The sequence below is a fragment of the Phyllostomus hastatus genome, unplaced genomic scaffold (assembly GCF_019186645.2).
Source record: "Phyllostomus hastatus isolate PE091 unplaced genomic scaffold, TTU_PhHast_1.1 phas_contig_86, whole genome shotgun sequence".
Classification (NCBI taxonomy): Eukaryota; Metazoa; Chordata; class Mammalia; order Chiroptera; family Phyllostomidae; genus Phyllostomus; species Phyllostomus hastatus.
In genome coordinates, this window is record NW_025333977.1 from 38,563,245 (window position 1) to 38,590,231 (window position 26,987).

A 26,987-nucleotide genomic window follows, 5' to 3' on the forward strand; every position below is an offset into this window, starting at 1 on the left:
AGTTTTCTGCGATGCAAATTATGAAGTTGATCATCCTAAAATGTAAGAACTGACTTCTGAAGTAAAGAAAATGCTTTTTCTCTTTATGTTAAAATACTGCTAATGAGCCTTCCTGTCTGCTTTTTCCTCCTCCTCCTCTGCAGTGTGTCGAGATTTTGCTGTCCTAGAGGACCACACCCTGGCCCACAACCTGCAGGAACAAGAGAGTGAGTAACAGCCCTCATTCATGGTTTCTTTTTAGAAGTGGCAGCTTGAGGCGGGTTTCTTAGGGTGAGGCAGGGAGAGAACACAGCCACCAGGCAGCACCATCCGTCCCTTTGAGGCATTTGTCTAGGCAGCAGACGCCTGGGTGACGAATGCAGTTCTGGGTGTTTTGAAGTATGACAGCTGCCAGGAATGAAAAGACTGCAGGGCACATTGGAGGAAAAGAGGGACTTGGGTTCTTTGCTTAAATGAAACTTTTCTTTGCCTAAATGTTGTAGGAGGGAGGCATTGGTTATACAGGTGTCAACGCAGGGAACGTCCAGGTCCATAGAGAAGTTTTATGAGTTTGAGCCAAACTGTTGACAGTTGGCCGGAAGCAAAAACTCAACAATTTGAGAAAATGCACTTGAGAATGGCAGTTTTACAGTTTATTTTATACATTACAGTCAAAGAAAGAGGCACGGGGAGAGTTACATGAAATCCATTGGTGGTAGATTAGGGAGGTGGGAGAAAGCAAAGCGGGGAAATCTCTGAGACTGGATAAAGAGTAAAATGGAGAGACGTACATTTCTTTTACATTGGTGGGTACAAGACAGCTAATAATTACTGTTCCTAGCACAGAGTGGTGGTGTGCAGGGGAACAAGATAACAGTAGGGGGTTCTGTGGTCTCCTGCTTTGGTGTGCTTTGTATCCTGAGGAGTCTGGAAAAACGAATTATTTCAACATTCCAAAGGTGTGTTATCTTAGAGGCAGAAAGACAGTAGACAGGCTCAGTTAAGGTAAAGATTGACCTTTGTCATGGAAGCTACCCGACTAGGACACAACTACCTGCCATGACTCACTTTTAGTTAAGATAGCGAGTTCAATTTCAGACCAGCCTGTTTGGTTACTTTCAGTCTCTAAGTTTGTAAGGCCCCCATGCAGGCCTCCCCTGGCCATGTTAGGATCAGTATGTGGCTCCTTTTTCGTCCACACATGCATCTGGGGTGTGTAGGAGGCTCGCATAGGGATCTGCTTCTCCCCCTAGGAACAGGGGCCTGAAGGTCTTGTTCCAGGCAATGAAGGTATCTAGACTGTGGGTTTTTCTGAATAGCTGCGTATATAATTATGAAAAATAAATCTGTTATATGTTATGCAAAAATACATATTAATGAATATATAATTTGTGAATCATTAATTAATGTGTCAAAATAAAAATAAACATTGAAACATGTAGGTTATAAGCAGGGTGGCAACTTGTGGAGCAGAAAGAACATTGGCCTTGGCTTTGGGATATTTGTGTGGAAGTCCTGGCACTGACACTGTTTTTCCAGGTGATGAAAGGCACATTACTTAACCTTTCTGATCCTCTTTTTTACAATGGAAAGATGGGAATAATAAGTCCCATGCTGCCTCTTCTACAGGGTTATTGAGAGTGTACACTGAAGTGATGGATATGAAGCTCTTTAATGGGAAAGCTTTTTATGTTTGTTATGAGGTTTATTATTAACACGCCAAAGCATTGTAATTCCTCTCCTCAATCTTTCTGTACAGTTGAGCATCATTTGGCATCAAACATTCAGCGGAACCGTTTGGTCCAGCATGATCTCCAGGTGGCGAAGCAGCTGCAAGAGGAAGATCTGAGAGCTCAGGCTCAGCTTCAGAAGCGCTACAAAGACCTGTGAGGATCTTGGGGAGTGGGAGGGAATCTAACTGGACTGGTCTTCTCTGGAGTCAGCAACCAGGGCAAAGAAGGAGGAGACTCTTCTCCTTCTGTTACTCTGATTCCTGTTAGATTAAAAAGTTTGTGTGTATTTGTATGTGTGTGTCCATCCTTCTCTTTGGTTTGGAAAATTTTCTTTGTTTTTGGATCACTGACTTGTTTTGGGGATGTGTGGGTTCTGGTTTGAAATCTTAGCATTTTAACTGTGTGACTTTGAGGCATTTGGTGTACCTCTTTTCCTTCCCTGTGACATGGGTAAGGTGATTTCTGTCCTCTCTGCCACAAAGGTTGGCTGGGGTGTCCAGTGAAATAGTGTATATGAAAGAACTTCTTGAGTTGTATTGGGTTCTTTTACTATTTCCTAGCAGTGTTTGTGGCTCTTACATTCTTTAAACCCTGTGCTTTTCAGGTATAGTTAGACTCTTCCAGAAAACTCTGAACTGTACACTCAGTTTTCTTCATAGCTTCAGTGTCTGACTAAAGGTCTTGCTCAGTCTTCTCCTTTAATAGATAATGGAAAGATCATATCTCAGTTCTCTTATAATACAATTATTATTTTTTTATTTTTTCAGTACCCTAAAACTCAGGGCTCATTTCTTCTTTGATAGTAGCTCTTTGATATACCTAAATCTCTAATGGTGGATTTAACCACAAGATAATTGTTCTGAGGAGGAAGGGGTAAAGAGAGTGGAAGGGACCCCTCAGGTTTTTTTTTCAGTTGTCATGTTTAAATAAATAAACAGGAAAACCTATTATTTTTTGTTGCCTTTAAAGAAGGGTTTGCCTTTTTATTTTATTATTGGTAGAGAGGACTTTATTCATAATTTTTTGTTCAGCTTCCTTATTTTGTGAATAAACAGTCTTAATGAATCTTTGCTATCCCTGACACCATGGAAGGCAACAGATATGAAGAAATACAGCCATTGCCTTTAATAGCTTTAGGAACATAGCCTGAACACATTACATGAAGATACATGCAGCACGGACAGAGAAGCACAGAGAATTGAATAGTACATTTCATGCCTATGAAGAGAGAAAAGAGTGGGCAAACCTTTCCAACATAAGTGATGTATTTAATCTGCACCTGCATGGGTAATTGGGAGTTTATGGCGATAAGGGGGAAAACCATTCTTGTCCGAGGGAGAAGCGTGTATAAAGGTGAGAGGTAGGAGGGCAAGGAATCACGCTGTAGCTTCAGGATGTTCACTGTTGCTGGAATGGGGAGTACCACTAGGTAGGAGAAGAGGCCAGGAGCGGGACTGAACAGACATGTAAGTTATGTAAAGGAATTTAGGTTTTATATTATAAATAATAGATAACTAACTATTGAAGAAGTTTTAGATTTTTATTTAGGGACTTACCCTGGGGGCTGAGTCAGTAAATGATTGGAAGGGGCAAGATTGAAGGTTGCCATTCAGCAGTGGACAGGTTAAGAGATGAGGAGGCTCGAGTGGATGATAGCGGGCAATAGAGACACAGAGAGGAGGGAGATGAGGAGGCCTGACTTGGGGCTCATGTTTATGGAGTTAATAAGGGACAGATTTGAGATGTATGGAGAGACTTGGTGTCACAAACCATGGAAAGATTGAGAGCCAGCTAAAATATTTTAAGACTTCTGAATTGTTGCCTTTTACATTATTCACAATTCTCTGTTATGGAGGCCAGTTGTAAGGTTATACAGAAGTTGAAGTTCCTAAATTAGGGTAATGATAATGGGTAAAATGAGGTTATTGAGAGCTTCTTGAGACAAACCACTGTAAAACATAAGTCACTTTTGGAGAGTGATGGATTTATAGGTACTGAGAGAAGAACCAGGTGTTACTATATTTCTGCCCAGGACTTCATGGTTTTGCAGGTGTTCCTGACTGAAATAAGTAAGTTAGAAATGAAGGTTTTCAATTTTTACATTCTGGCAGTGCTGACTGCAGAACATCAAGGGAAGAATTAAATGCTGTAGAGTTTAAGGAACTGGAACCTTTCACTCACTGCTTCCTCGGTTTCCTGTTGGAGGTCAGGCTTGTCATGACTGTTGGCTCCTCTTTTCTCACTTGATTTTGCTTCCTCAGGAGTCTGTGTAATTAGCTAAGTGAACCAGAACTGGTCCTTCTTGGAAATATGGTTTGAAATAATTAAGCCGAACTTAAACTCATTTTACTGTCTATGCTAGGAGATAACATTCTCTATGTCATTTGTGACCTTTAACACCCACCTCATTTGGGTTTGGTTTCTCTATTGTGTTCTACTTTCTTCCCATCTGTTATCAGCTTGTATGTAGTTAGTAGTCGCTTACTCCTAATCAGATTTTATGTTAATTTGGAAGATGCAGGGAGCAAAGTCTTTGAAAACTGAACATGATTTGTGTATGATTCATAATTATGTGAGTGAATGAAAGGAGGATATACTTATATGTATAAGTAGAAGTTATTTTGAGTAGGTTTTTGTTCATTTTTAGATTTTTGGTTTGAAAAGTTGAGAATCCTAGTATGTTAGACCTGAAATATGAAGTCAGTAAGTCCACAGTCTTGATAAGATGACGTGGGAGAGCGTGATTCACTGGAATCCGGCCAGAGAGGTTTCTTCTGGGAACCAAATCTGTGGAATATACATGTTTTCCCTTTTTCAAAGCATTATTGAAACTGAAAAATCGAATTAAAAATGTATAAAAATTATTTTAAAGTCATACCACCCCCTCTCGGTGACCACAGTATTACTGACATTTTAGTGATCTCACTTTCAAATTTTTTTGTGTGCTCTCTACGTTTTTGGGTATTTGTGGACATTCACCTCACGGTGTCCATCTCCTTTGCAGAAGCCATGCCTGCCTCACTGTGGAATGGTCCCAGTAGGGTGGGGTGACATGGTAGTGTGGCAAAAGCGTGTGGCTTTCCATTGTAGTGTAGTGTCTGGGGATCGGATTCCAGTTCTGCCACTTATTTTCTCTGTGACTTCAGGGAGATGATTTCACTACTCTGGGCCTCAGTCTTTCCATCTGTAGGTGGTGACAGTATCAACCTCTGCATCACTGCTTTGAAGATAAAATGAGATGAAGACATGCGCTGGCTCATAGTGAGAGTCTGCAAGTTGTTACTCATTTTCTTTATTCATGTTGTTTTGACCTTTGTTTTTCAGTGAACAACAAGACTGTGAAATTGCTCAGGAAATCCAGGAAAAGCTGGCTATTGAGGCAGAGAGACGGCGCATTCAGGAGAAGAAGGATGAGGTATGACTCAGTCATTGCCCCCACACCTGATGGAGGAAGGGCTGCCCAGCTCCGGAGCATTTCCTCTCCATATCCATGGGCTCAGTGGAGGGTTGCTGGGTGGGCAACAGAACTCCCCTTTTCTGGGTGCATAGTCCCAAGTATTGCCCTCCATGGACCATTGTCTATCTATTGCTTCTCGATCAGTTGCATGTGATGAAATCCTAAATGATGATAATGGGTAATTTAATGTAACAAATTAGTTTCCCAGGGTTGTTGTAACAAATCACAACAGACTTAGTGGCTTAAAACAGGAGGAATTTATTCTGTTATGGAGGTTAGAAATTTATTATGTTATGGAGGTTAGAAACTGAAATCAAAGTGTCGGCAGGGCCATGCTGCCTGTGGGAAAGAGCCTTCTTTGCCTCACCCTAGGTTCCGGTGGCTCCTGGCAGTCTTTGGCATTTCTTGGCTTGTAGCTGCCTCACTTTAGTCTCTACCTCCATCTTCACACGGCCTTCTTCCCTGCATCTCTCTGTCCTCTTGTTTTCTAATAAGGACACCAGTCACTGGCTTGACACCCACCCCAATTCTATAGACCCCTCTTAGCTAATTATATTTGCAAAGACCCTATTTCCAAATAAGACCGCATTCCAAGGTCCTTGACAGAAATGAGTTTTTAAGGGACACTGTTCAGCCAGCATAGGGTGCCTGTCTATGGGCACTTCCCACAGCTTCAGTGGGAGCAGACTTGAGTGCTGCCTGAACAGTGGTCAGGGGGTGGCCGCTGGGAGAGGCCGGAGCAGTGGTCGCTTGCACTCTTTTCTGTGAATTGTTTCACTTCCCTATGATATGCCCACTCAAAGCACTGATTGGTTTGATTCTGAATATATTTTTAAATTGTATCACTTTGAAAGTCAAATATGACTAAAATTAGCAATAGTGTCTGGTTTGTAAAATTTGAATATGCAATGAACTATCCCTTGCTTTTCTGTTAAAGTTTTCAGCATTTCTTATTTTCCACTTTGTATTAAGTCTGTGTCTGCCTTCTTTCACACCTATTCTGCTATTCTTGGCCAGTGTTTTGATGTATAATAACAAAGACAGTGATTTATCATTTTTAATAGTAAAATGGTCATATGGTTTATTGTATAATCATAAGTGCTTTTCAGGGTTAAAGGGGACTCTGTTAATAATTTACATAAATTGGGACTGTCCTCAGCTGTCTGGCACCGATGAAGTAGATCTAATCAGGGTCACCGGTAAACTAGTCTGTATAAACTGCTATCCCACTAAGCCACCCTTGTGCCCAGAGGCCTCTTTGTTCATTGCAGGTGAGTGTGAGACACCTGGTATGAGTGTATTTAGCTGATTCTTTAAGAAACAAGCCATGGTTCTGTGGCAGTCAGAACTGCAGGTGAGAACTAGGGATTGCTTTTCACCCTTCTTGTTACCAGCACAGCAGCCCTTTCTTACTACAGAATGTGTTGCTTCTCTATAGTCAAGACTCTGCTTTAGGGATGAAACTGGGAACTGAAAGAAGTGATTATGTCTTGTAGACAGGAAAGCTTCTATTCAAAAATAACAAGAGTAATGGTTGGCTTCTTAAAAATGCTGTTGGCATCCTATGATTTTCCTCCCTACCTCCTACCCCATTCAGAGAAAAAACGAGTACTATGAGAAATCAAAACACTTTATTTTAGGAATGTAGAATCTGAATAGCAATCACAATAAATAATTTCATGGTGATACTATATAAAGTAAGCAGTGTAGTGAATAACTTCATTTTTCAGATGGAGAAATTCTGACCTGAAGAAGTGACTGGCCCCACACTATATAAGATGCCAGAGAAATGTGTGCACAGTAAGGTTCAACTGACTGCCTCTGAGCTAGATATACTGTGATGTAACATAAAACATGTAGGCTTTGGAGCAAGCTGCCCTGGGTTTGAATCTTAGCTGGTCATCTTTTAACTGTGACTTTCAGTGTCTGACTTAACCATGTAGAAACTCAGTCTCTAAATTGGGGAAGCCATGAGTTATGCATAATTTAAAATGTTAGGAGGTTTAAATAAGATTATGTATATAAGGTAAATTAGCATGTCTAGCTTTGTTATGGTGTAATTTTATTGTGTCTTTTTTAACAGAGCTCAGATGTAAGGAAAGTAGCATTTCCTTTTGGGGGAGACAGATGTTGAAAAGTTAAAAAAAAAAAAGGAAGGGAAAAGATCTTTAGTATTCTTACCAGCACTGTGGCCTCTCCCCTTTCTCGCTTCCCTTTCCCCTCTTTTTTCTTTATTCCTTCCTCCCCACTTTCCTTCCTTCTTTCTTTTTCTTTTTTAAACTGTTACACAGTGTCTTGAATATAGTAGTTGCCTGTCTTTCTAGGTGCCCTGTTGAAAGGGCTTGTAGCCTCGGGGAATGCTGGACTGTATGAGTTTGTGATTAGTGAAAGCGCTCTGATTTCACTGGGTCCGTCTTTTGGTGACAAGCATAAGCATTTGTCAGTGTCCTTTAATAAAACCAAGGAATGTGTGTTTAGTTACTTTAACTTAGTTATTCTTAAATAAAACTCTAAGAGTGTGTGTGAGGCAGAGAATAAAAGAGAATACCCGTAGATATAAGTTTGTGTGTCTTTGAACCTAGGTCCAAATATATGTGACTGTGAAACTATTTTTAGAGAAAAACTTTTCTTTTTTTACTTAAGTAAACAGCATGGCCAACCATATTATAAAAAGTCTGTGGCACTAGTCCAACAATTTGGAATCATTTATAATATCAACTTCTCAGGGATAAACTTAGTAACTAATTTACATTAAAAGTTAATCTAGTAGGAACTATGGCACTTTTTTATAGCATTCTTACACTGATTAGAATTCCATGTTCTAGAAGAATTTTTATGTAAGTTGGTATAAATTTGGGGATAGCTCAAATAGTAATACATTTTAGGACTAAAATTTTTCCCTACATTTTGGCACTTACTAAAAATAATATATATATGGCCTGAAAGGGGGAGTGGATGGGAGGCTTCTGGTTGAGAAAAAGTCTTCTCTGTTCTTATCCTGTTTATACTGGTGTTTTTACATCCATAGAATTGGAATTATCTTTATTTTCTGGTCTTAAAGAGTAACCCTGTTGGGATTATACCTGCTTTGAATTCCCTACTGAGATAGATGTTAATACATCTGTTGCTAATTGGTGAGGAGTTTAGCAGTCTGATCAAATGGCTTTCTTTTTTTCTTTCTTCTTTCTGACAATCATTTGACAATTGTAATTTTAGATCTCTTTTGGATTGTTGTGATACCCAAGATTTCCCCAGGGAGAAGTAACACTGATATAAAATCATATAAACCATAAAAATACTGTGAGGAAGCCAACACCATAGCTCAGGGACTGGTCAGCCTCTTGCAGGAGACGTGCTAGGCCCCTCTGGGCCCCGTGGCCCCTCGTGTGTGCTGATGCCTCTCTCAGAGCGCTCACTTTGCATGTCTCCAGTTATGTGGTCATTTGCTTCTAATACTCAATAGATAAGGACTCTCGGGATATTGACCATGTTTTATTTCTCTATAGTCTCTACCAGAATGATTGAAGGGAATCAGTAAATCTTTGTTTTCATTAAAATGACTTTCCTTAGCATTCTAGAGATTTTTGACTGTGCCCTTTGTTATACTCACAGCTTCAGATTTTTGAGTTGGGTGACTTGGATAACAAAAAAGGGAGAGATGTGATATAATGGTACATTCTTATTCCAATAAGTGTCTTTACTAGAAAATCTTCTGTGTCACAGAATTATTATTCTATGTGTCCAAAATAAATCTACATGATGAATACGGTTATTTTTTAAGAGGTCTTAGAAAATTACTTCATAAGGGCTTATGAAGTTTTTTAGGTTAATTTTCCCAAGTTATGTTTTACAGAACACTAATTACATAAGGTTTATATTTTTTTTATGTAAAAGAAAGCCTTCCCTCACAAAGTAAATTTGGAAATTCATGAGTTATAGGAAGATAACAGGTTTCTTTTGTCAAAGTTTTAAAATATGCTGATATGCATTTTGAAGAGTCAGATATAATACATGCTTTCCATTGAATGCTTTGAGGTTTATAGGAGAATCTTTTGTGACCTGTGTTTTTGAACACAGCTTGGAAAATCCTGTTCCAGACTAATCTTTGACAGGAAGGAAGCTGAAGACCAAGGAGGTTATTTATGTCAAGGGAGACGAAGCTGCATCCAAGCATCGTGACTAATAGTTGCCATCATTAGCTTGAATCAGGGGAAATTCTTTACATTGAAATCGCCCAGCTGAACACATTGCACAGTAACAGTGTTGGGAAGTGGGGGGAGAACTGACTTAAGCTGAACCACAGTTATATTACAGCAGCTATTTTCCACTGAATCTTTCATTCTTTCCCTTCTAAGCCGAGCTAACCTCTGTTACTCAGAAAAGAGCTGAGAGCTTAAAATAAGAAAAGGTTTGGGTACTAAGGTGCATGCCAACTTATGAGTATTATTTTTCTACTTAATTAAAATCACTTTCTTTGACTAGGTAATGTGTTGTGATAAAAGGACACTATCCTTGTTTTTTTCCTGGGTCTTCACACTGAGAAGGTGGTGGCGTATTGCTATGTATTTTTTAGGACTCAATTTAATAGTCAGTAAGCAGTTATAAGGTATCTGGAATATAGTTTAATAATTTCTGCTAACATTTCAAGCTGATTATTTTTCTTTATATTTTTATTCTGTTATAGCAAATAAAATTTTTTGTTTTGTTTATAAGGCAAACAGACCACTTAGGGAAATGTAGTGTTGGGTGCCTAGTAAACATGACAACTTAGGGAAGTGTTAGCAATTTTTCCTTATTTCTGCAATGAAAAGTATAGGAATTTGGGAAATTTTACTATAATAGAAACTAGTTTTTAGAGAACAAGTTATCTGCTCCATCTCTATCTTCCTAACTGATTGGTATATTTATTCCTTTGTAAGACATCAAATGTAATAAACTTGGCCCAGTGGCTGGCACCTGGTAATACTCACAGATGGATTAAAATGATACGTAAGGGAGTCAAGAAATATAATTTTAAGATTGAGTAGTTCAAACTCTTCATTGTATGGATAAAGAATTGAAGCCCACAAAAATCCACTTTAGTAGTTAATACTGCTTTCCCAGTGCCTCTAGAGCATCTTGGGCTTGAACTGGAAGGAAAAAGAAAGTCATCTAAAATTTCAGACTCAGGGATCTTTTTCCATTAAAGAGTTAGAAATTCAGATTTTTTTGCCTGAAAATCACATGCATGCTCAGTAGGACTGTCTTCTTTATCCTTTATTTTGAGTAGCAACATTTTGTGAGTGTCCTCACTCGTGTTTGACACTATAACATGGGCTTTTACATAGATTATTTATCAAACTATATATGCATGTATCTTTCACACAGTTTTATGAGAAGCGTCTAGCATAGGTAGCACTCAAAGGCAATGTGTTAATAGTGTATTTATGAGATTGAATTTAGGCATTATTTAATTTAAAGTCAGATGTGTAAGCCTGTTCTGATGAGCATTAAAAGCAGAGTATGTGGATAATCGTTGCTAATGTACCTACCTTCAGCATTCAACTTACTTCTACACTGATGTGAAAGAAATTGATTTATTCAGATGATTTTTTAGGTTTGCCTTTCAGTCTTAGTATATTCTTCATTTTGACTTACTCAGAAAATTGAAAAAGGCAAAATAGTAATCAATTCTTGCTTCAAAATTTATATTAACATTTGAACACATCTTGTATTCTTTATTATAAATATAAAGAAATAAACAGCTCATAGTACCTGTGATTCTTACTACTGTTTCCTCCATGAAGTATTGTTGCCGTATTTATATTAGCCTTTAAGAATCTGGTGACAATTGTGGACCTTTTCTTTAGAAAAGTGTACATGAAACAAAGTTCATGTGCTATTCTTGGTGGGCTTTCATAGAAATAAACTTAGGATCCAGAACACTGTCAGTCTTCAGCTTAAAACTTTTAATAACCTAACCCTTCATTTCTTACATTATAGACTCCAGACTTCTTAAGATTGTCTGTAAGGAATGCCTGTGATTCAGCCCCAGACTGTTTTTCTAGTCTCACCTTTCTCTGCAACAGTCCACATCCTATATTCTAATTGGACGGTGGGTCATTCTGCAGATTGACCAATTAAAGTGCTCAGGATTTTGCTGATTATGTTCTCTTTACTTACTTTGCCTGTTGGAGTCCAGTTCTTCAAAATCTAACATGGGGGCAAAGCCTTGATTAATTCCTTTAAGGAGAAATAATATTCACTTTTTGTACTCCTGTAGACATTTTACCCCCCTTTGAGGCTTTATAGTTTAATTGTATTGCAGTTATTTGCATACACCTTTGTGTTTTTTTAGGGGGATGGCAGTATTTTAGGAGACAGGATCAGAATGTCATTTATCACTGAGTAACTGCTGAAAATATGCCTGGATATGATGTGAAGGGGAGACAGGAGGAAGACTGTTTCTCTTTTTCAGTTAAAACAGTGGTACTCCAATGCAAAGTTCAAGCAGGATCAGCCAAAACTTCTTTTAAAAGTCTTTGAGTTAAATTACAAATGCAACTTACAAAGTTTTATGGATTACTGCATCCTTGTCTGCACAGACTTACTGAATCATCATCGTCTTGGAAAAAGGGTCCACCAATATGAATTTTTGTTGTATAACCAACTTTAGGGATACTGGGTTTGAATATCTTCAGATTGAGTTAGGTTTAAATTTTAATTTAAAAAAAAAGCCTTTCTCTCATTTAGCTCTTGAGACACTCCTGTAGGGCAATCATCTGTGGCATTTGAATTGCATGAGCTTAATGCCAGAAAGTCTGCAGAGCCATAGGCAGAGCCTGCCCACAAAAGCTTAGCAGTAGAATGTGGAACCATTGACCTGTAGGGTCACTGTGTGGAGTTTGCTCATGCTTTGGTAATATTTATCTTCATTCTTTCTATATTTGCAGGATATTGCTCGTCTTTTGCAAGAAAAGGAATTACAGGAAGAGAAAAAGCGAAAGAAACACTTCCCTGAGTCCTTTGGACCCAATGCTTATGGAGAGAGTTACTATTATGAAGATGGAGGTAACATTGCCCACATCCTGATCTACTCTATCCTTAGATTCACTGTGAGACAACCCTTTAAATTTGTCCATAAAGGGACTGTGGGGCCCATTGAGATTTATGGTGAAATTCTGTCTGAATGTAAGTAATTCACGTGCTCCTTCCTAGATGACAGAGCCATTTTCAGGGCTATTACAGCTTGAATACACTTTTGTAAGATTTGACATGTATTCTTTTGTGCTCTTGCCCCTGGGAATACTGTTATTACATCCTAAGCACGTAACCTGGGATGTGGAAAATGGTGGGCTTGGTCTTTCTCAAGGAAATCTGGTTAGGAGGTTTGAAGCAGCCAAGTGATACAAGTAATAAAGAAGGTGGATGCACCTTCTTTCATTAGTTATGGGATAACAAAGCTTTTCCCCATGCATCTTGTGTTTTAAACAAGCTGATGATTTAGCCTGTTGATGACAAGTTAAAATTTATGATTCTCTGGTCATTATTTTGCTCTTGATGCTTTCTTTCCTATTTGGTTGCCATATAGAAAACTTTTCAGGGAAAGAAGTCCCTTTCAAAAGTTTCTCCTTCTAGTGCCTGTGCTTGCATCATAGTGGTGGCAATTTTGGTGGTGGTGGCTCTTCCCCTTCAAAGTGTGTTGGGAAATGAGTATCTGCAAGAATTGCTCAGCCCTTCTTAAAGATCTGTCAAAAGAAACACATTTCCTATAGTTTCTAGTAAGAGTGTTTATTGTAGTCCAGCTTAAAGACCATACTTAGGATGACAAATTCTAAAGACTGCTTTGAGAAAGTAAAAGATTTTAAGTTCAGTGAGTTCAGAGGTCCATGCAAACTAATTATCAAGTGCCTCTATAATTTCATTATAAAATGTAAGTAAGTGTTTGTCTTTGACAAGTGGATGAAAGGAATATGTATATAGATGATAGGATTGTTACAGTTTAGGTGCATCTTGCTCAGTCACATTGTTGCTCTAAATTGATCATAATCAATAGAGCTCAGCTCTGTGGCATAAATGGTAAGCTGGTTGATTCTGTATTTATTGTTTGCTGTGTTCTTCTTCTATATGTGAAATGCCCAGCTCTTTTTTGATACCCAGTTTTCTTACACTGGCTTTTCTAATGCAGTCATGTGTTACAGCATTTGAAAAGAAAAATTATTGCCACATTTTCCTATACAAGAGACCAGAAGGTAAAGAGTTATTATTCAGACTTAATTAAAATCTTAGAAATGTGGTCTGGTGTTTTTCATTTGTTTTTATTTTTAATTCTGCTCTGGAGGCATGTTCACTGCAAATGAAAGTAACTACTTTAAACTTATAAGTCTATAAAAACATTAGGATGGCAAGTAATGAAGTACCCTGAAATATTAATTTCAGCCTTTCCATGTTAAAGCCTTATACTAACTTGAATTGGAATTCAAACCTACTTGTTTCGACCAGAGTGCTGTCATCTTGATTCATATGTCTAGGGCAGAAATTAGTGGATTTCAGGAACATCTAAAAGTTAAAAAAAAAACAACTTTGTATTTTTAACTGCTTTTATAAACTTAAAGACAGTGGCATAGATGCCACTTTTTTGGAGGTGTAGGGTGTTGGAAATAGGAAGTATTGGTCTCCTGAGCACGTGCATGTAAACACTGGAATTTGTCTCTCGGTTGTGTTGTCAGGACAGAGTATGTGTTGCTGAGCATGTGATCCTTATTTATGCCTTTGGGCTGGACCCAAGTTGAAGTCATAGAAATCCCATTACAGTCTAGTTCACCCTTACAAAGTAATCCGATGTTCTTTTCAGTGGTCTTTTCCCAACACATGGCAGATGCTCTTCCAGTATACTTCTCTATCCTTGTACAATATGATTTTTGTCTTACTTACATAATAATCACAATATATTACTACAGAAGTGGTCCTTTCAGCTTTTATTTTTATTAAAATTTAATAAATTAATCTTTCAAAATGATCATTTTTAGATTTTATACAAATTTGTAATTATACCGAATATCTGTTATATTTCTATAAACTGAAATGGTCTATCTTATTCATTTTTGAATCCATGTTTTTCTTTCAAAGATACTTACCTGTATTGAGGGTATATTAATGATTTTTTTTAAAGTTACAGTGTTTGGAGTCATAGATCTAAGGATGTCATTTATTATAAATCACTCTAGTGTTTTTCTCTTTTGTAAAATGGGGATTATAATAATTTATCCTTCTCATGGATGTTGAGAAGATCAAATAATGTAATTTTGGTGAAGACATAAACTCTCAAACACCATTATTTATACATATTTTAATGTTATATGTGTATGACATAGTATCTTTTTATATCTAAACAAAAATCTTATTTTGAAAGACAAACATGGAGACACAAAAATAAAACATGTGTATGTGTGTATGTATATATATATATATACACATATATATTCATGTGTATGTATATATAGATTGGCTATAAGGAAGTCAATTATATTTGCCAAATAACTTTGAAGAAACATACAAGTCTCAGTACTTAACTGAAGAGGGTTTTAAAGGATTCAAACAGATTTCCCCCACCCCTGTCTTTTTTTTTCTTTCCCAGATTTAAGGATATCATAGCAAGTGACCTAAGCAATAAATATTTTTATCCCATCAACTCTGTGCAAATGTAGTGACAGCTCTGCTGTAATTCTTTAACACATTTCCCTAAAGTAAAACTACTAATATCATTTAACTTTTGAGAAAGAATTTAAAAACAGCAATAACAACAAAACAATTGTAGCCTCACTGATCCATGTTGAAAACAAAACCCTTCTTGTTTCGTTCGGCCTTAAAGGCAGACCCCACTGGGGCAGCGCTCTCTGGGAGCACTGGCTTTGCCACTGTGGACCTTTGTTCCCTGGATGGGGTCATCATGTCAGTAGCTGGTCTATACTAGATTCATTCACAGCAGTAGTCAATTGGTTCTTTCTCAGTTGTCAAGATACACTTAAAATAATAGTTTGTTTAAAAGAGTAGAGTTTTTTTAATCACATAGTAATTGTTCTGTTGTTTCACTTTTACTGTTATGTAAAAAAATAAATTTAATAATAAATTTTGAAGATAAGCACTTTTACTGACTTTTTAGAAGACATCTTAATTTAAATGTCATCTTTGAAGCAAATTTTCTTTTAAAGTTCAAGAGGAAACAATTCAAAGTATTTGAGAAGCTTATGGCATCAGTGATATATTCAGCATATATCTTCCTTCCTCTGTACCGTTATTACATTAATAATGACAAACTTAACAAACAAAAAACTCATAAAGCAAAACAAAACCAAACAAATAAACAACAAAACCTAGAAACTAAGAAAATGTATAGTTTACTTCCTTAATATCCCGTCAATTTAGGGTAGCTGTTTCAAAGACAATTCAGCAAGTGGCTAATTCCATCTGTCTTAGCAATTTTCCATGGAATTAGGATTTCTTCTTATTATTTTGAAAATGTATTAAACATCTTAGAAATGTTAAAAACACTTTGCAAAGTGCATATTAACTCACTTCACACACCATGCTTGTGCCTCTGTGAGACCTGACAAGCACCCACGTGCTGCTTTTGAACATTGCGTTAAACCGAGGGGCTTGTGTATTTAGCACACACTGTGTTTTTATGCAAAGATTACAGAACTGTGAAGTTGTTTGACACGAATTCAGGAAATGACTCCTTTCTATGTATTCCATCCGACATCCCTTTTTAATTTTTTCCTCCACCACGTTTCAAGTAAGATTGGGAGCTGAATTATCCAAAGATAACAGTGAGATTCACTCATGTAAAATTATCCTCTGCTTCATTCTCTTCCACAATGAACTGCAGTATGGCCGGGAATGTTTGCTTTGGCCACCTAAAGGGAAAGGAAAGAGGAATACTAAAATCCATGGATCATTCCTCTGAACTACATGGAAACTATCAACATTCTGATGTTGATTTATTGTTATTTCCAAGAAGAATATTTGAAAGCCTCTGACTGGAATCACAAAACTTAGTTTTTTCTGTTTTATGAGATTCCCTCAACTCCCGTTTTTCCCTCACACACTAGTTCCAAATTGGTTTTGTAAGTATAATTTAACATTTAATGGCTGTAATTTTTGTTATTGGCAAATATTAAAGTACTTTGTTAACTCTTCCTAATCATGATTAAGCTCTTCTTCCAGATTTATTTCACTTAATTTTATCTTTTTACCTTTGTGGTTATACACCCAAAGTCCTTCCAGTAAATGCCCATCCCCTATTTTCAGTTTGTTAAGTTGGAAAAGTCCTCTCCATTTTAAAATAGGTTAAATGCTGTGGGCCCTGTGTCAACCATACATCAAGTTCAGTCCCACTGAGTTAACCTGCATGTCTGTTTTTCACATTCTTCCGCCTCCACTCAGACCAGCCAAGGTCAAGGAGGGCAAGGGAATTGGGTTCTGGACTCTCAAGGTCTTGTAAATGCCCAAGTAATGAAAAGACTGTGAAGCAGAGAAAGGAGAAGCCCAAATATCCACTGGAGAACTTGGATGAACTAGAAGACTATCGTGTATCAGAGAAATCTCTGTCCTCTAGTTCAGGCAAAATGAGGGACCCTCCGCAAGTTAACACTGAGCAGCGTGAAAGGAAATGGTCTGGCCATGAGAGGCCCCAGAGACCTCCTCTTCCCAAGATCAGTGGTGAAGTGTTTCTGAGTACGGTGTTTGATGACTGGGAGGCCAGCAGTAGCCATCAAACTCGGAATTTGGAAAAACGGTCCAGACACCAAAGTGAACTTTCACCGAAGTCTTCTGGAAAAGCAGGAACTCACTGCAAGGAGGCCATATATGGGAGGGAGCGTGGGCCTGGGGAGCGCGGAGAGAGGAAGCACAGACCCAGGACTCCTCCCTTCTCAGACAGTGAGGAGCTGCTCCAACTCCGTGACACAGGTAACAAAGGCAGTTACTAGAAGGCCACCTGAAGCCAAATATTATGTAAGGTACTTACTTAATCACAAGTCAGTGTGAAGAAGGAAGGTATTTGTAACTTTCCCTCTCTGTTTTCCAAGAGAACACCCTGATTCATTACAGGGTTCTTCCAGCCCCAGGTTGCAGTGGAGGTGCTGTCCATCCCAGATAGAGTTCTTCACTTGCTAAGGTCATACATACATCAGAGATTCGGATACCAGTCAAAGCTTCTGAATTTCTGGTTTTCCTTCAGTGATCCCCGAAGATCTGGTGACACTGCCTTCATAGTATTTGTCTAATAGAAGACCCATGGGGCTGGGCTTATAGGTTTTCTTGACTTTATATTTTCCTTCTGTAAAGTTAGAGATTAGATTAAGAGGCAGTCTCTTAACAGTGCTTTTCTGTTGTGGACCTCAGTCTATTTTCATCAGAATCAGCTAGCTATTTTCTAAAAATGCAGATCTTTGGGTTTCACATATATTACCATCTCTGGAGTGTGGCCTGGCATTCTGAGCTTGTTTTAGACCTGGAGATGATAGTTATGTACTTAAGGTTTGAAAATCCTTACCTTAGGGGACTTTCTAAGCCTAATGGCCTTCCACTCTAACTCTCCAGTTGGTGTCCTGAGGTGCCAGTATCAGGTAAGTTCTTGATGTAGGCACTTCACATTGTTGCACTTCACAGGTGTTGCATTTTGTACAAATTGAAGGCAAGACCTTCCACCAGCAAGAAGGTTATGACTCATTATATTGCTGTACTCACTCGATTGTGGTGGCGTGGAACCAAATTTGTACTATCTCCAAGATTTGCCTGTAGTTGTATAGGAATGAAGAGAACATTAGGCTTAAGTGTTAAAACTTCTGGCATGTCTGAGGCTTAAATCTGAAGTCCATCATTGACACAATAATGCTGCTGTCTATTTTTGTCTGGAAACCTTGCAGCTCTATCACTATAAGTCATAGCACTACTCTCTCTGGTATTTTAAGTAGATCCTTGTTTATCACCCTGGATCTATTGGGTTGGCTAAAAAATTTGTATGTTTTTTTTTTTTTTTTCATAAGATGGCTCTACTAGTACTTAGTTGTCTTTAACTTCAATTGAAACAATTTTATTCGATTATATTATGACAGCTGTTATATCAGTGTGCATTAAAAACATACCAAAACTGGTGAATTTTTGTGTAGTCATTCTAATATTGAAGATGGAAGAAAATAAGCAACATTTTTGACATACTATGCTTTATTATTTCAAGAAAGGTAAAAATGCAACTGAAACACACACAAAAAATTTGTGCAGTGTATGGAGAAGGTGCTGTGATTGAATATGTCAAAAATGGTTTGTGAAGTTTTATGCTGGAGATCTCTTGCTGGACAATGATCTACAGTCGGCCCAGTTGAAGTTGATAGTGATTGAGACATTAATTTAGAACAGTCAACATTCCACCACGTGGGAGATAGTGACATACTCAGAATATCTAAATCAATAAAGTTATTGGTGAAAAAGAAAAATGTATTTTTTATTTTACAGAAAAAATCATTCGGACTTTTTGGCTGACCCAGTATTTTAGTCTCACTGAGGTTTTACAGAGAGGCAAGGGCTGTTGGGAGAGGAGTACCAAGGAGGCATCTGTTCTTTTTCTCTTTTATTGCCTGGTCAGCCTCTGCATCTGGTCTGGAAACTGGTCTCAGGGCTGCAGATTCAAGCTGATTTAGGTGCTTCTTCCTATTATGTTAAATCTTTTTTTAAATATTTTATTGATTATGCTATTACAGCTGTCTCATTACCTTCCTCCATCCCCCTCCACCCTGCACACCCCCCCCCATTCTCCCTCTCTAGTTCATGTCTATGTGTCATAAGTTCTTTAGTTTCTACGTTTCCCATACTATTCTTACCCTCCCCCTGCCTATTTTCTACCTACCATCTATGCTACTTATTCTCTGTACCTTTTCCCCCTCTGTTTCTCTCACTCCCCTGTTGCTAACCCTCCATGTGATCTCCATTTCTGTGGTTCTGTTCCTACTTAGTCATTTGCTTAGTTTGCTTTTGTTTTAGGTGTGGTTGTTAATAATTATGAGTTTGCTGTCATTTTACTATACATGTTTTTTATCTTCTTTTTCTTAGTTAAGTCCCTTTAACATTTCATATAATAAGGGCTTGGTGATGATGAACTCCTTTAACTTGACCTTATCTGAGAAGCACTTTATCTGCCTTTCCATTCTAAATGAAAGCTTTGCTGGATAGAGCAATCTTGGATGTAGGTCCTTGCCTTTCATGACTTGGAATACTTCTTTCCAGCCCCTTCTTGCCTGCAAGGTCTCTGTTGAGAAATCAGCTGACAGTCTGATGGGAACTCCTTTGTAGGTTACCGTCTCCTTGTCTCTTGCTGCTTCTAGGATTCTCTCCTTCATTTTTACCTTGGCTAATGTAATGATGATGTGCCTTGGTGTGTTCCTTCTTGGGTCCAACTTCTTTGGGATCCTCTGACCTTCCTGGACTTCCTGGAAGTCAATTTCCTTTGCCAGATTGGGGAAGTTCTCCTTTATTATTTGTTCAAATAACTTTTCTACTTGTTCCTCTTCCTTTTCTCCTTCTGGTACCCCTATAATTTGGATTGGAACGTTTAAAGATGTCCTGGAGGTTCCTAAGCCTCTCCTCATTTTTTTGAATTCTTCTTTCTTCATTCTTTTCTGTGTGGTTGTTTCTTTCTTCCTTCTGATCCACTCCATTGATGTGAGACCCAGCTTTCTTTCCATCACTATTGGTTCCCTGCGTATTTTTCTTCATTTCACTTATTGTAGCCTTCATTTTTTCATCTAATTTGTGACCAAATTCAACCAATTCCGTGAGCATCCTGATCACCAGTGTTTTGAACTGTGCATCTGATAGGCTGGCTATCTCTTGGTTACTTAAAAGCATTTGTTCTTCTGTTTGAGCCAATTTTTTTTGCGGGGGGGGGGTGGGTCTGGTCATGCCTGTTCTGTATGAGGGGTGGAGCCTTAGGTGTACACCAGGGCACGACAACCCAGTCACTGGGTTGTGACGCTATATGTGGAGACAGAGTCTGAGAGGGAACAGTGGTGCTTGCTCCGCTCTCTGCCGATTTCGGTCCCTTCTGCTGCTTCCCCCAATCAAACTGGGCCTTTCTGGTACACCGGGTGGGTCTTTCCAACGATCTCTCCTGTGAGGCTGGGATTCTCTCCCTGCGCCTCAACCCCCACAGGTGTTTTCAATCAGTGCCCCAGGCTCTATTTCCTAGCGCAGTACCTTGCTTCACAATCGCCACCTCGCTGGGTCTGTCGGTTGCCACCCCTTGGCTGGGGTCTGCCAGCCACTGCCGCTTGCTCACCCAGGGTCTGCCCGTTGTGGTCTTATGTGCCCAGTCCCAATGCTTTTTGTGCTGTGCAACCCCTCTCTGCCTGACTTCCCTACTCTGCCCCTCCTACTGGTCTGGATGAATGTGTCTATTTTAACTCCTTGGTTGTCTGACTTCCATACAGTTCAATTTCCTGTCAGTTCTGGTTGTTATTCTGTTTCTAAATTGTTGTTGTCCCTATCTTGGTTGTGGGAGGAGGCACAGTATGTCTACCTATGCCTCCATCTTGGCTGGAAGTCTCTATTATGTTAATTCTTTACATTATTAAAGGACTTGGTAATAAAGAAAATAAAAATTCAGTTCAGCGAGCATACTCAGTATTTGCCACAAATATTCTTGCCTCAGGCTTGTGTTTTTGGGTTTATGCCTGGATCTGAGCCTCAGAGGGTTAATAACTCAAACCAAAAAGATGAATATGTAAACAAGCAATAAGATATACTTTGAACAAAGATCTATGGGGGCATAGAGGAGGAAGTGATGTAATCTGTCTAGAGTTGGCTTTATGGGTAAGTTATACTATATTCAGATTTAGAAAGGCATGTTGGAGTTGTAAAGGTTTGGGGGAGGAATGGTGATTACACCAGCCTCTATATATTAGACACTGATTCACAGACCCTACTACTGCAGTTGTAGGCAATTTTTTTTTAACTGGCATAGGGTACTAACGTGGCTACTACATAGTTGCTTGTGTCTATCATTTTGTATTCAGCTTTACAAATTTCATCTTCTTAGCCCCTCTAGGCTAGATTTTGCAAATCTCCAGGAACAGGTTAGAAGATTACATTAAAATATATTTACTAGGCACATATGTCTATTTGTAAAGTTATTAGCATAGGCCAAATTTAACTTAATAATGAAGAAACTCATTATTAGCAGGATCACAAATAGCTAGTTCTAAGCATTTGGATAGGATTTCAGAATCAGTTGAAAAAGGAATGCAGGATAAAATTGCTGGGTTAAATATAAAATTGGACAACCTTCTAAAGAGGAGTAAAACCATACCAGCTTTGAAGGTAACTTCTCCATTGAGTTGTTCTGTCTTTACCAGCCTCTTACCTGGAGGTTAACCTCTGTCCTCTCAGAGCCATAGAACTTCGGCCTCTTTCTGCTGTGACATTTCCCCAAGTGTCAGACTGGCTCATTACAAAATATTCCTGCATTATGTCAGACAATCTATCAATCATCATTTTACCTTATTTTTAGCAGAATCTATTTAAAGGTAAGTTTTATTTTTGTTTTTTTGAGGGCCTTTTGTTCTCATACTGGAAAATGATATGCAGAAAAAGACAAGCAAAAATTAGATTGAGAAATGAATGTGGAACTCATGGAATGTGGCTCATCTGACCCTTTGAAAGTGAATTTTCGGACTATGTTTATTTAGGCTACCAAAGTGAGGAGGGGCATTCTGTTAATGTTTTAAATTAACTGTGCCTTTAAAGTTTTTAAAGCATCTCTCTGTTTTCTTTAATGATGCCTTTGACTGCACTATCTGAAGTTCCCTCTTACATACTCACAAAAGCTCTCTCTACCTCTGAGACAGAGGACGCTGCATTGAGTGGGCAGCCCTGTCAGCTCAGAAATGTGGAAATTATTCTGGGCTGTGGGAATTTTCTATTTGTGACACATGCAAGTTCCAGTGATGAAGCAAGAGATCAAAGAAACTTTTCCCACTCTATATTGGCTTGGCCAAAAAACCTGTTACATTTTTTTTCCATAAAACAAAAGACATTTTTCATTTTCACTAATAACTTTATTGATTTGGGTATATTGAGTGTGTTGGCTATCTCCCACTACTGGCGTCTAGTGGGTAGAGGCCAGGAGTGCTGCTAAACATCTTCCAATGCCTAAGACAGCCCCACAGCAAATAATTATTTGATCAAAAATGTCAGTAGTGCAAGAAACTTCACAAACCATTTTTGTCATGATCGATCAAAGCACCTTCTCCATACATTGTGCAAATCGTTTTTTGTGTGTTTCTGTTGTGTTTTTACCTTGCTTGAAATAATAAAAGCATAATATACCATGTTACATTTTTCTTCCATCTTCAATAGTAAAATAGCTGCATAAAAATTCACCAATTTTAATAAGTTTTTAAAAAATGCATGTGGATATAACAGCTGTCACAATGCAACCTCACAAAACTATGTTGAATGAAGTTAAAGACAAGCACTTCTAGAGCCATCGTACAGAAAAAACATAGTGGACTTTTTGGTTAACCCAGTATTTGGGACTTAGGGAGGTATTACCTAAAATTCTAACTTTTTATTAAGGTACAGTTTACATATAGCATTATACTAGTTTGATGTGTACACCATAATGATTCAGTATTTATGTATATTGCAGAATGATTACCACAGTAAGTCTAATTAACATCTCTTACCATACACAGGTACAATTGTGTGTGTGGGGGGGGGTAAGAACTTTTATGGTCTACTCACTTAGCAACTCTCTAGTATGCAATACAATATTATTAACTACAGTCAAAATACTGTATATTATATTCCCATGACTTATTTTTTTTATAGCTGCAAGTCAGTACCTTTTGACCCTTTATTAAGATCACTTATTCTGCCCCTACCCCCATCTCCACTTCGGGCACCCAGCAGTATGTGTTCTGTATCTAATGAGCACATTTTTTTAGATTTCACATATAAATGATACTGTATGATATTTGTCTTTCTTTGAATTATTTCACTTAGCATAATGCCCTAAAGGTCTATCCATGTTGTTGCAAATGGCAAGGTTTCATTTTTTATGGCTGAATAATATTCCATTGTGTATATACAATCATGAGCCAATAGAGACATTTCAGTCAATGACAGACTGTATATATGATGGTGGTCCTGTAAGACTACAGTATTGCACTAGCCAGTGTATCTAGGTGGGAGCATCATCTCATAACTGAAAGATTATTGGTTCAGTTCCCAGTCAGGGCATGTACCAAGGCTGCAGGTTCAGTCCCTGCAACGTGGGCATGTCTGGGTACATATGGGAGGCCACCAACTGATGTGTCCCTCTCACATCAAAGTTTCTCTCTCTCTTTCTCTCTCTCTAAGAAGCAGTGAAAAATGTCTTCAGGTGAGGAAAAAAATATGATGGAGTTGAAAAATCTCTGTCGTCTAGTGACATCATAGTCATCTTAGTGTCAGAACATGAGGCATAACTCACCTGTTGGTGGTGATGCTGGTGTAAACAAACCTGACCTGCCAGTCAAGTAAAAGTATAACCATATAATTACATATAGTACATAGTACTTGATAATAATTAAATAAACAACTGTGTCATTGGCTTAATGAATATACTGTACTCTTACTCATTTTTAGTGTACTTTTTGTACTTATTAAGAAAAACTTTGCCGTAAAACATTATGTCCTGTTATGCCTGCAGCAGCCTCATACATCTCATGTTTACCTTGTCCCTTGATTGCACCATTTTCTCTTGTACTTGATTTGACCTTGTGTTGTTGTGCTATACAGGCTCGTAGCCTAGGAGGAATAGGCCATACCGTACAGCCTGGTGTGCAGGTTCTGCCATCTAGGTTTGTGTGAGTGTCCTCTAGGGTGTTCCCACATTGATGAGGTCACTGAACAGTGCATTGCTCAGAATGGCTGTTGTTATTCAGTGGCACATGGCTGTACACCTCATCTCCTTTGTCCGCCGATCCATCAGTGGGCTGTTACGTTATTCCGTGTCATAGGTAATGTGAAGAGCACTGCACTAAACATGGGGGTGCATGTGTCTTTTTGACTTAATGTTTTTATTTCCTTGAGATAAATATACAGAATTGGAATTGCTAGATAATGTAGTAGTTCTATTTTTAAGTTTTCAAGGAATATCCAAACTTTTTCATAATGGTTACACCAATTTACATTCCCACCAACAGTGCACAAGGGTTCCCTTTTCTCCACATCCTCTCCAACACTTTTGTTTTTTGGTACTAGGCATTCTAACAGGTGTTTTTATTTGTATTTTCCTGTTGACTAGTGATGTTAAGCACCTTTTCATGTACCTATTGACTATCTGTATGTCTTCTTTTGAAAAAATACCTATTCAGATCCTATACCTCTCTTTAATCATATATATATATATTTATTTCTTGTTATTGAGTTTTATGAGTTCTTTACATAATTTGAATATTAACCTTTTGCCAGATATCTGATTTGCAAATATTTTCTTCCATTTAATAGGTTGCCTTTTGGTTTTGTTGATGATTTCTTTTGCTGTGAAGAAGCTTTTTGGTTGATTGGTCCCACTTGGGTTTTTGTTTTTTTTCTTTTGTTGCCTTTGCTTTTGGTATCGAATAAAAAGAAAAAAAAATCATCTCCAAAACCAATGTCAAGGATCCAGCTGCCTAAATTTTCTCGTAGGAGTTTTGTGGTTTAGGTCATATGTTCAGTTCTGAGTTAATTTTGAGTTAATTTCTGTGTATGAGTTAATTTCTGTGTATGATGGAAGACAGTCGCCCAGTTTCACTGTTCTTTCCCTGTTGCATATTGTGTCTTTTGTTGTAAATGATCATTTGTTATAGGCCTTTTTCTGGGTTTTCCGTTCTGTTCCATTGTTTTTACTCTGTAAAAACAGTTACTTTGTTTTTACATGCCAAGAGGTCACAGTCTCAACCTGTCAAGCCAGTTAAGAGTATTGCATTTGAATGCCTTCTGAGTGTCTTTGATAGATATTACAATATTTTCTCACTTAGTCCTATGGTGTAGAGTAAGGCATAATAGTGCAGAAAGTTTAGTGTCTTGAAATAGAGCATATCCCTCTATATTGTTTCTTTCACTGGATGGCAAAACCTAAGGAGCAAGGGGTAAGTGTGGCCTTTGCTGTTGTCCTCAGCTAGGCTTTGGGCAGCTCATGGAAGTACCAGTTTTCTATAGACAGGAGAAAGGTATAGTAGCCTACCTTGTTCACTGTCTTTGCCGAATACTAACTTTCTTATATAATTTCATTTATTTTACCTAAAATATTCCTTCCTCGTCATGACCACACTAATCATAACTCAGGGAGGTTCATATTCCATTTAAATATGGCCCAGCCTTGGGAGTGTGCCGCTGTTGTGGACTGTCCCAAACCACTCAGAAATCTTTGTTGAAACCAGGCCAGGCTGGTGTAGGATTCAGTAGCTCTGGAAATGATGTGAAGTTGAAGTGGATTCTGTATTCTGGGTAATCATGTATTAATTGGCCTGAAGCTAAGAAAACCATGTTTAATAGTCTTTTTTTGGTGGGAGAGGCAGATGAGTCTGTGGCTTTAGAGTTTACCACAAAGCTAGGTTCAAAGCTCTACAAAGAAAAGCTTCACCAGCTAACTTTATTCATTTGCCCAGAATTGAGTTGTATTTTCTTTTCTTTACTATTTTTTACTTTTTAAAGCAAGCAAATCAAGTGCGGTGAGGCATTTTGGTAAAAACTGTTTTAGTGTATGGTTATTTTGATGGACATAATACACTAAGCCTGTAGGAGTCCAATGCTGATTGCAAATAAGAATCAACTGTTAAAGATTTTTTAAAAAACAAAATTCTGAAGACCAGATTTTTCCTGGCTACTTATATTAGAATCCCCGGGGTTTGGCTCAAAGATTTTTATGTTTTTTTTTTTTAAAGCACCACAAGTGATTCTAGTATATAGCCATGGTTGAGAACAACTGATATGAAGAAATAGGCAATTAGGAGTGAATGTTCCTTCTCCCATCAGTAATCCATTCAGTGAAAGCCACTATTTCAGATGGCTAATCTTCACTGCATTAATCATTTTAATTATTTCTGAATATAAAGCATTCACATGATTGAATAGTTTTAATTTATAAAAGGTACAAAGAGTGAAATATTTATAATTTTGCAGTGACCATCGTTAGCATTTACTACTTAATTAGAAGTTACAAAAGGAATATGTAGTACAAATAAAATTTCAGAATAGAAAGCCATGATTCCCCACCAGTCCCGACCTGTTCCTTTCTCAGAGCAGAACTCTAGGGTCATTGTGCCATTTCCTTTGTGTTGTATCTTCCATAAAATTTAGCAACAACTTTAAACTGATCAGAGCTCCGGGAGAGTTCTAAAAAGCAAGGGCTTTGTTGACCATCAGAGCAGAAGCCACGTCAGGACCACTGGGCGGCTGGCAGACACTGGGTCACATAACTCCTGGGGTAGGGGTGTGGGGATGCTGTTTCTGCTGCGTCTGAGCTGCGCAGGGCTGAGGCACAGAGGAGGAAGTCTCTCATGGCCTCCAGGCTTGATGGCCTGGCCTCTTTAAAACCTCAACTCTGTAACTTCTTTTGTCTAAATTCTTTTTATTTCATTGACTTATTCCCCGCCCCCCACCACTTTTTAGCTCAGTTCCTTGCTGATTCCTGCTCTTGAGGAAACTGTGTGAGAGGGGAGGTTCTGCCAGGCAAATTCGGGTGTGTGGATTATCTGTATCACCACTTCCCTGTCTAAGCAAAGAAATTATTCCAAGGGCACCCTCCCCCAAATTTT

General features: G+C 38.3%; 1 protein-coding gene across 3 annotated transcripts in view; it reads left to right on the plus strand.

Annotated features, from left to right (window-relative positions):
- CCDC50 (coiled-coil domain containing 50) overlaps positions 1 to 26,987 on the plus strand; it is a 69,210-nt gene that overhangs the window by 26,362 nt on the left and 15,861 nt on the right. For 2 of the 3 annotated variants that reach the window (XM_045850959.1, XM_045850960.1), the window contains exons 2-6: positions 144 to 206; positions 1,739 to 1,865; positions 5,037 to 5,127; positions 12,102 to 12,219; positions 16,594 to 17,118. In XM_045850959.1, coding sequence (XP_045706915.1) covers positions 144 to 206; positions 1,739 to 1,865; positions 5,037 to 5,127; positions 12,102 to 12,219; positions 16,594 to 17,118 — 924 coding nt within the window. The remainder of the gene's footprint in view (positions 1 to 143; positions 207 to 1,738; positions 1,866 to 5,036; positions 5,128 to 12,101; positions 12,220 to 16,593; positions 17,119 to 26,987) is intronic. The other variant, XM_045850962.1, reaches the window with a different exon arrangement.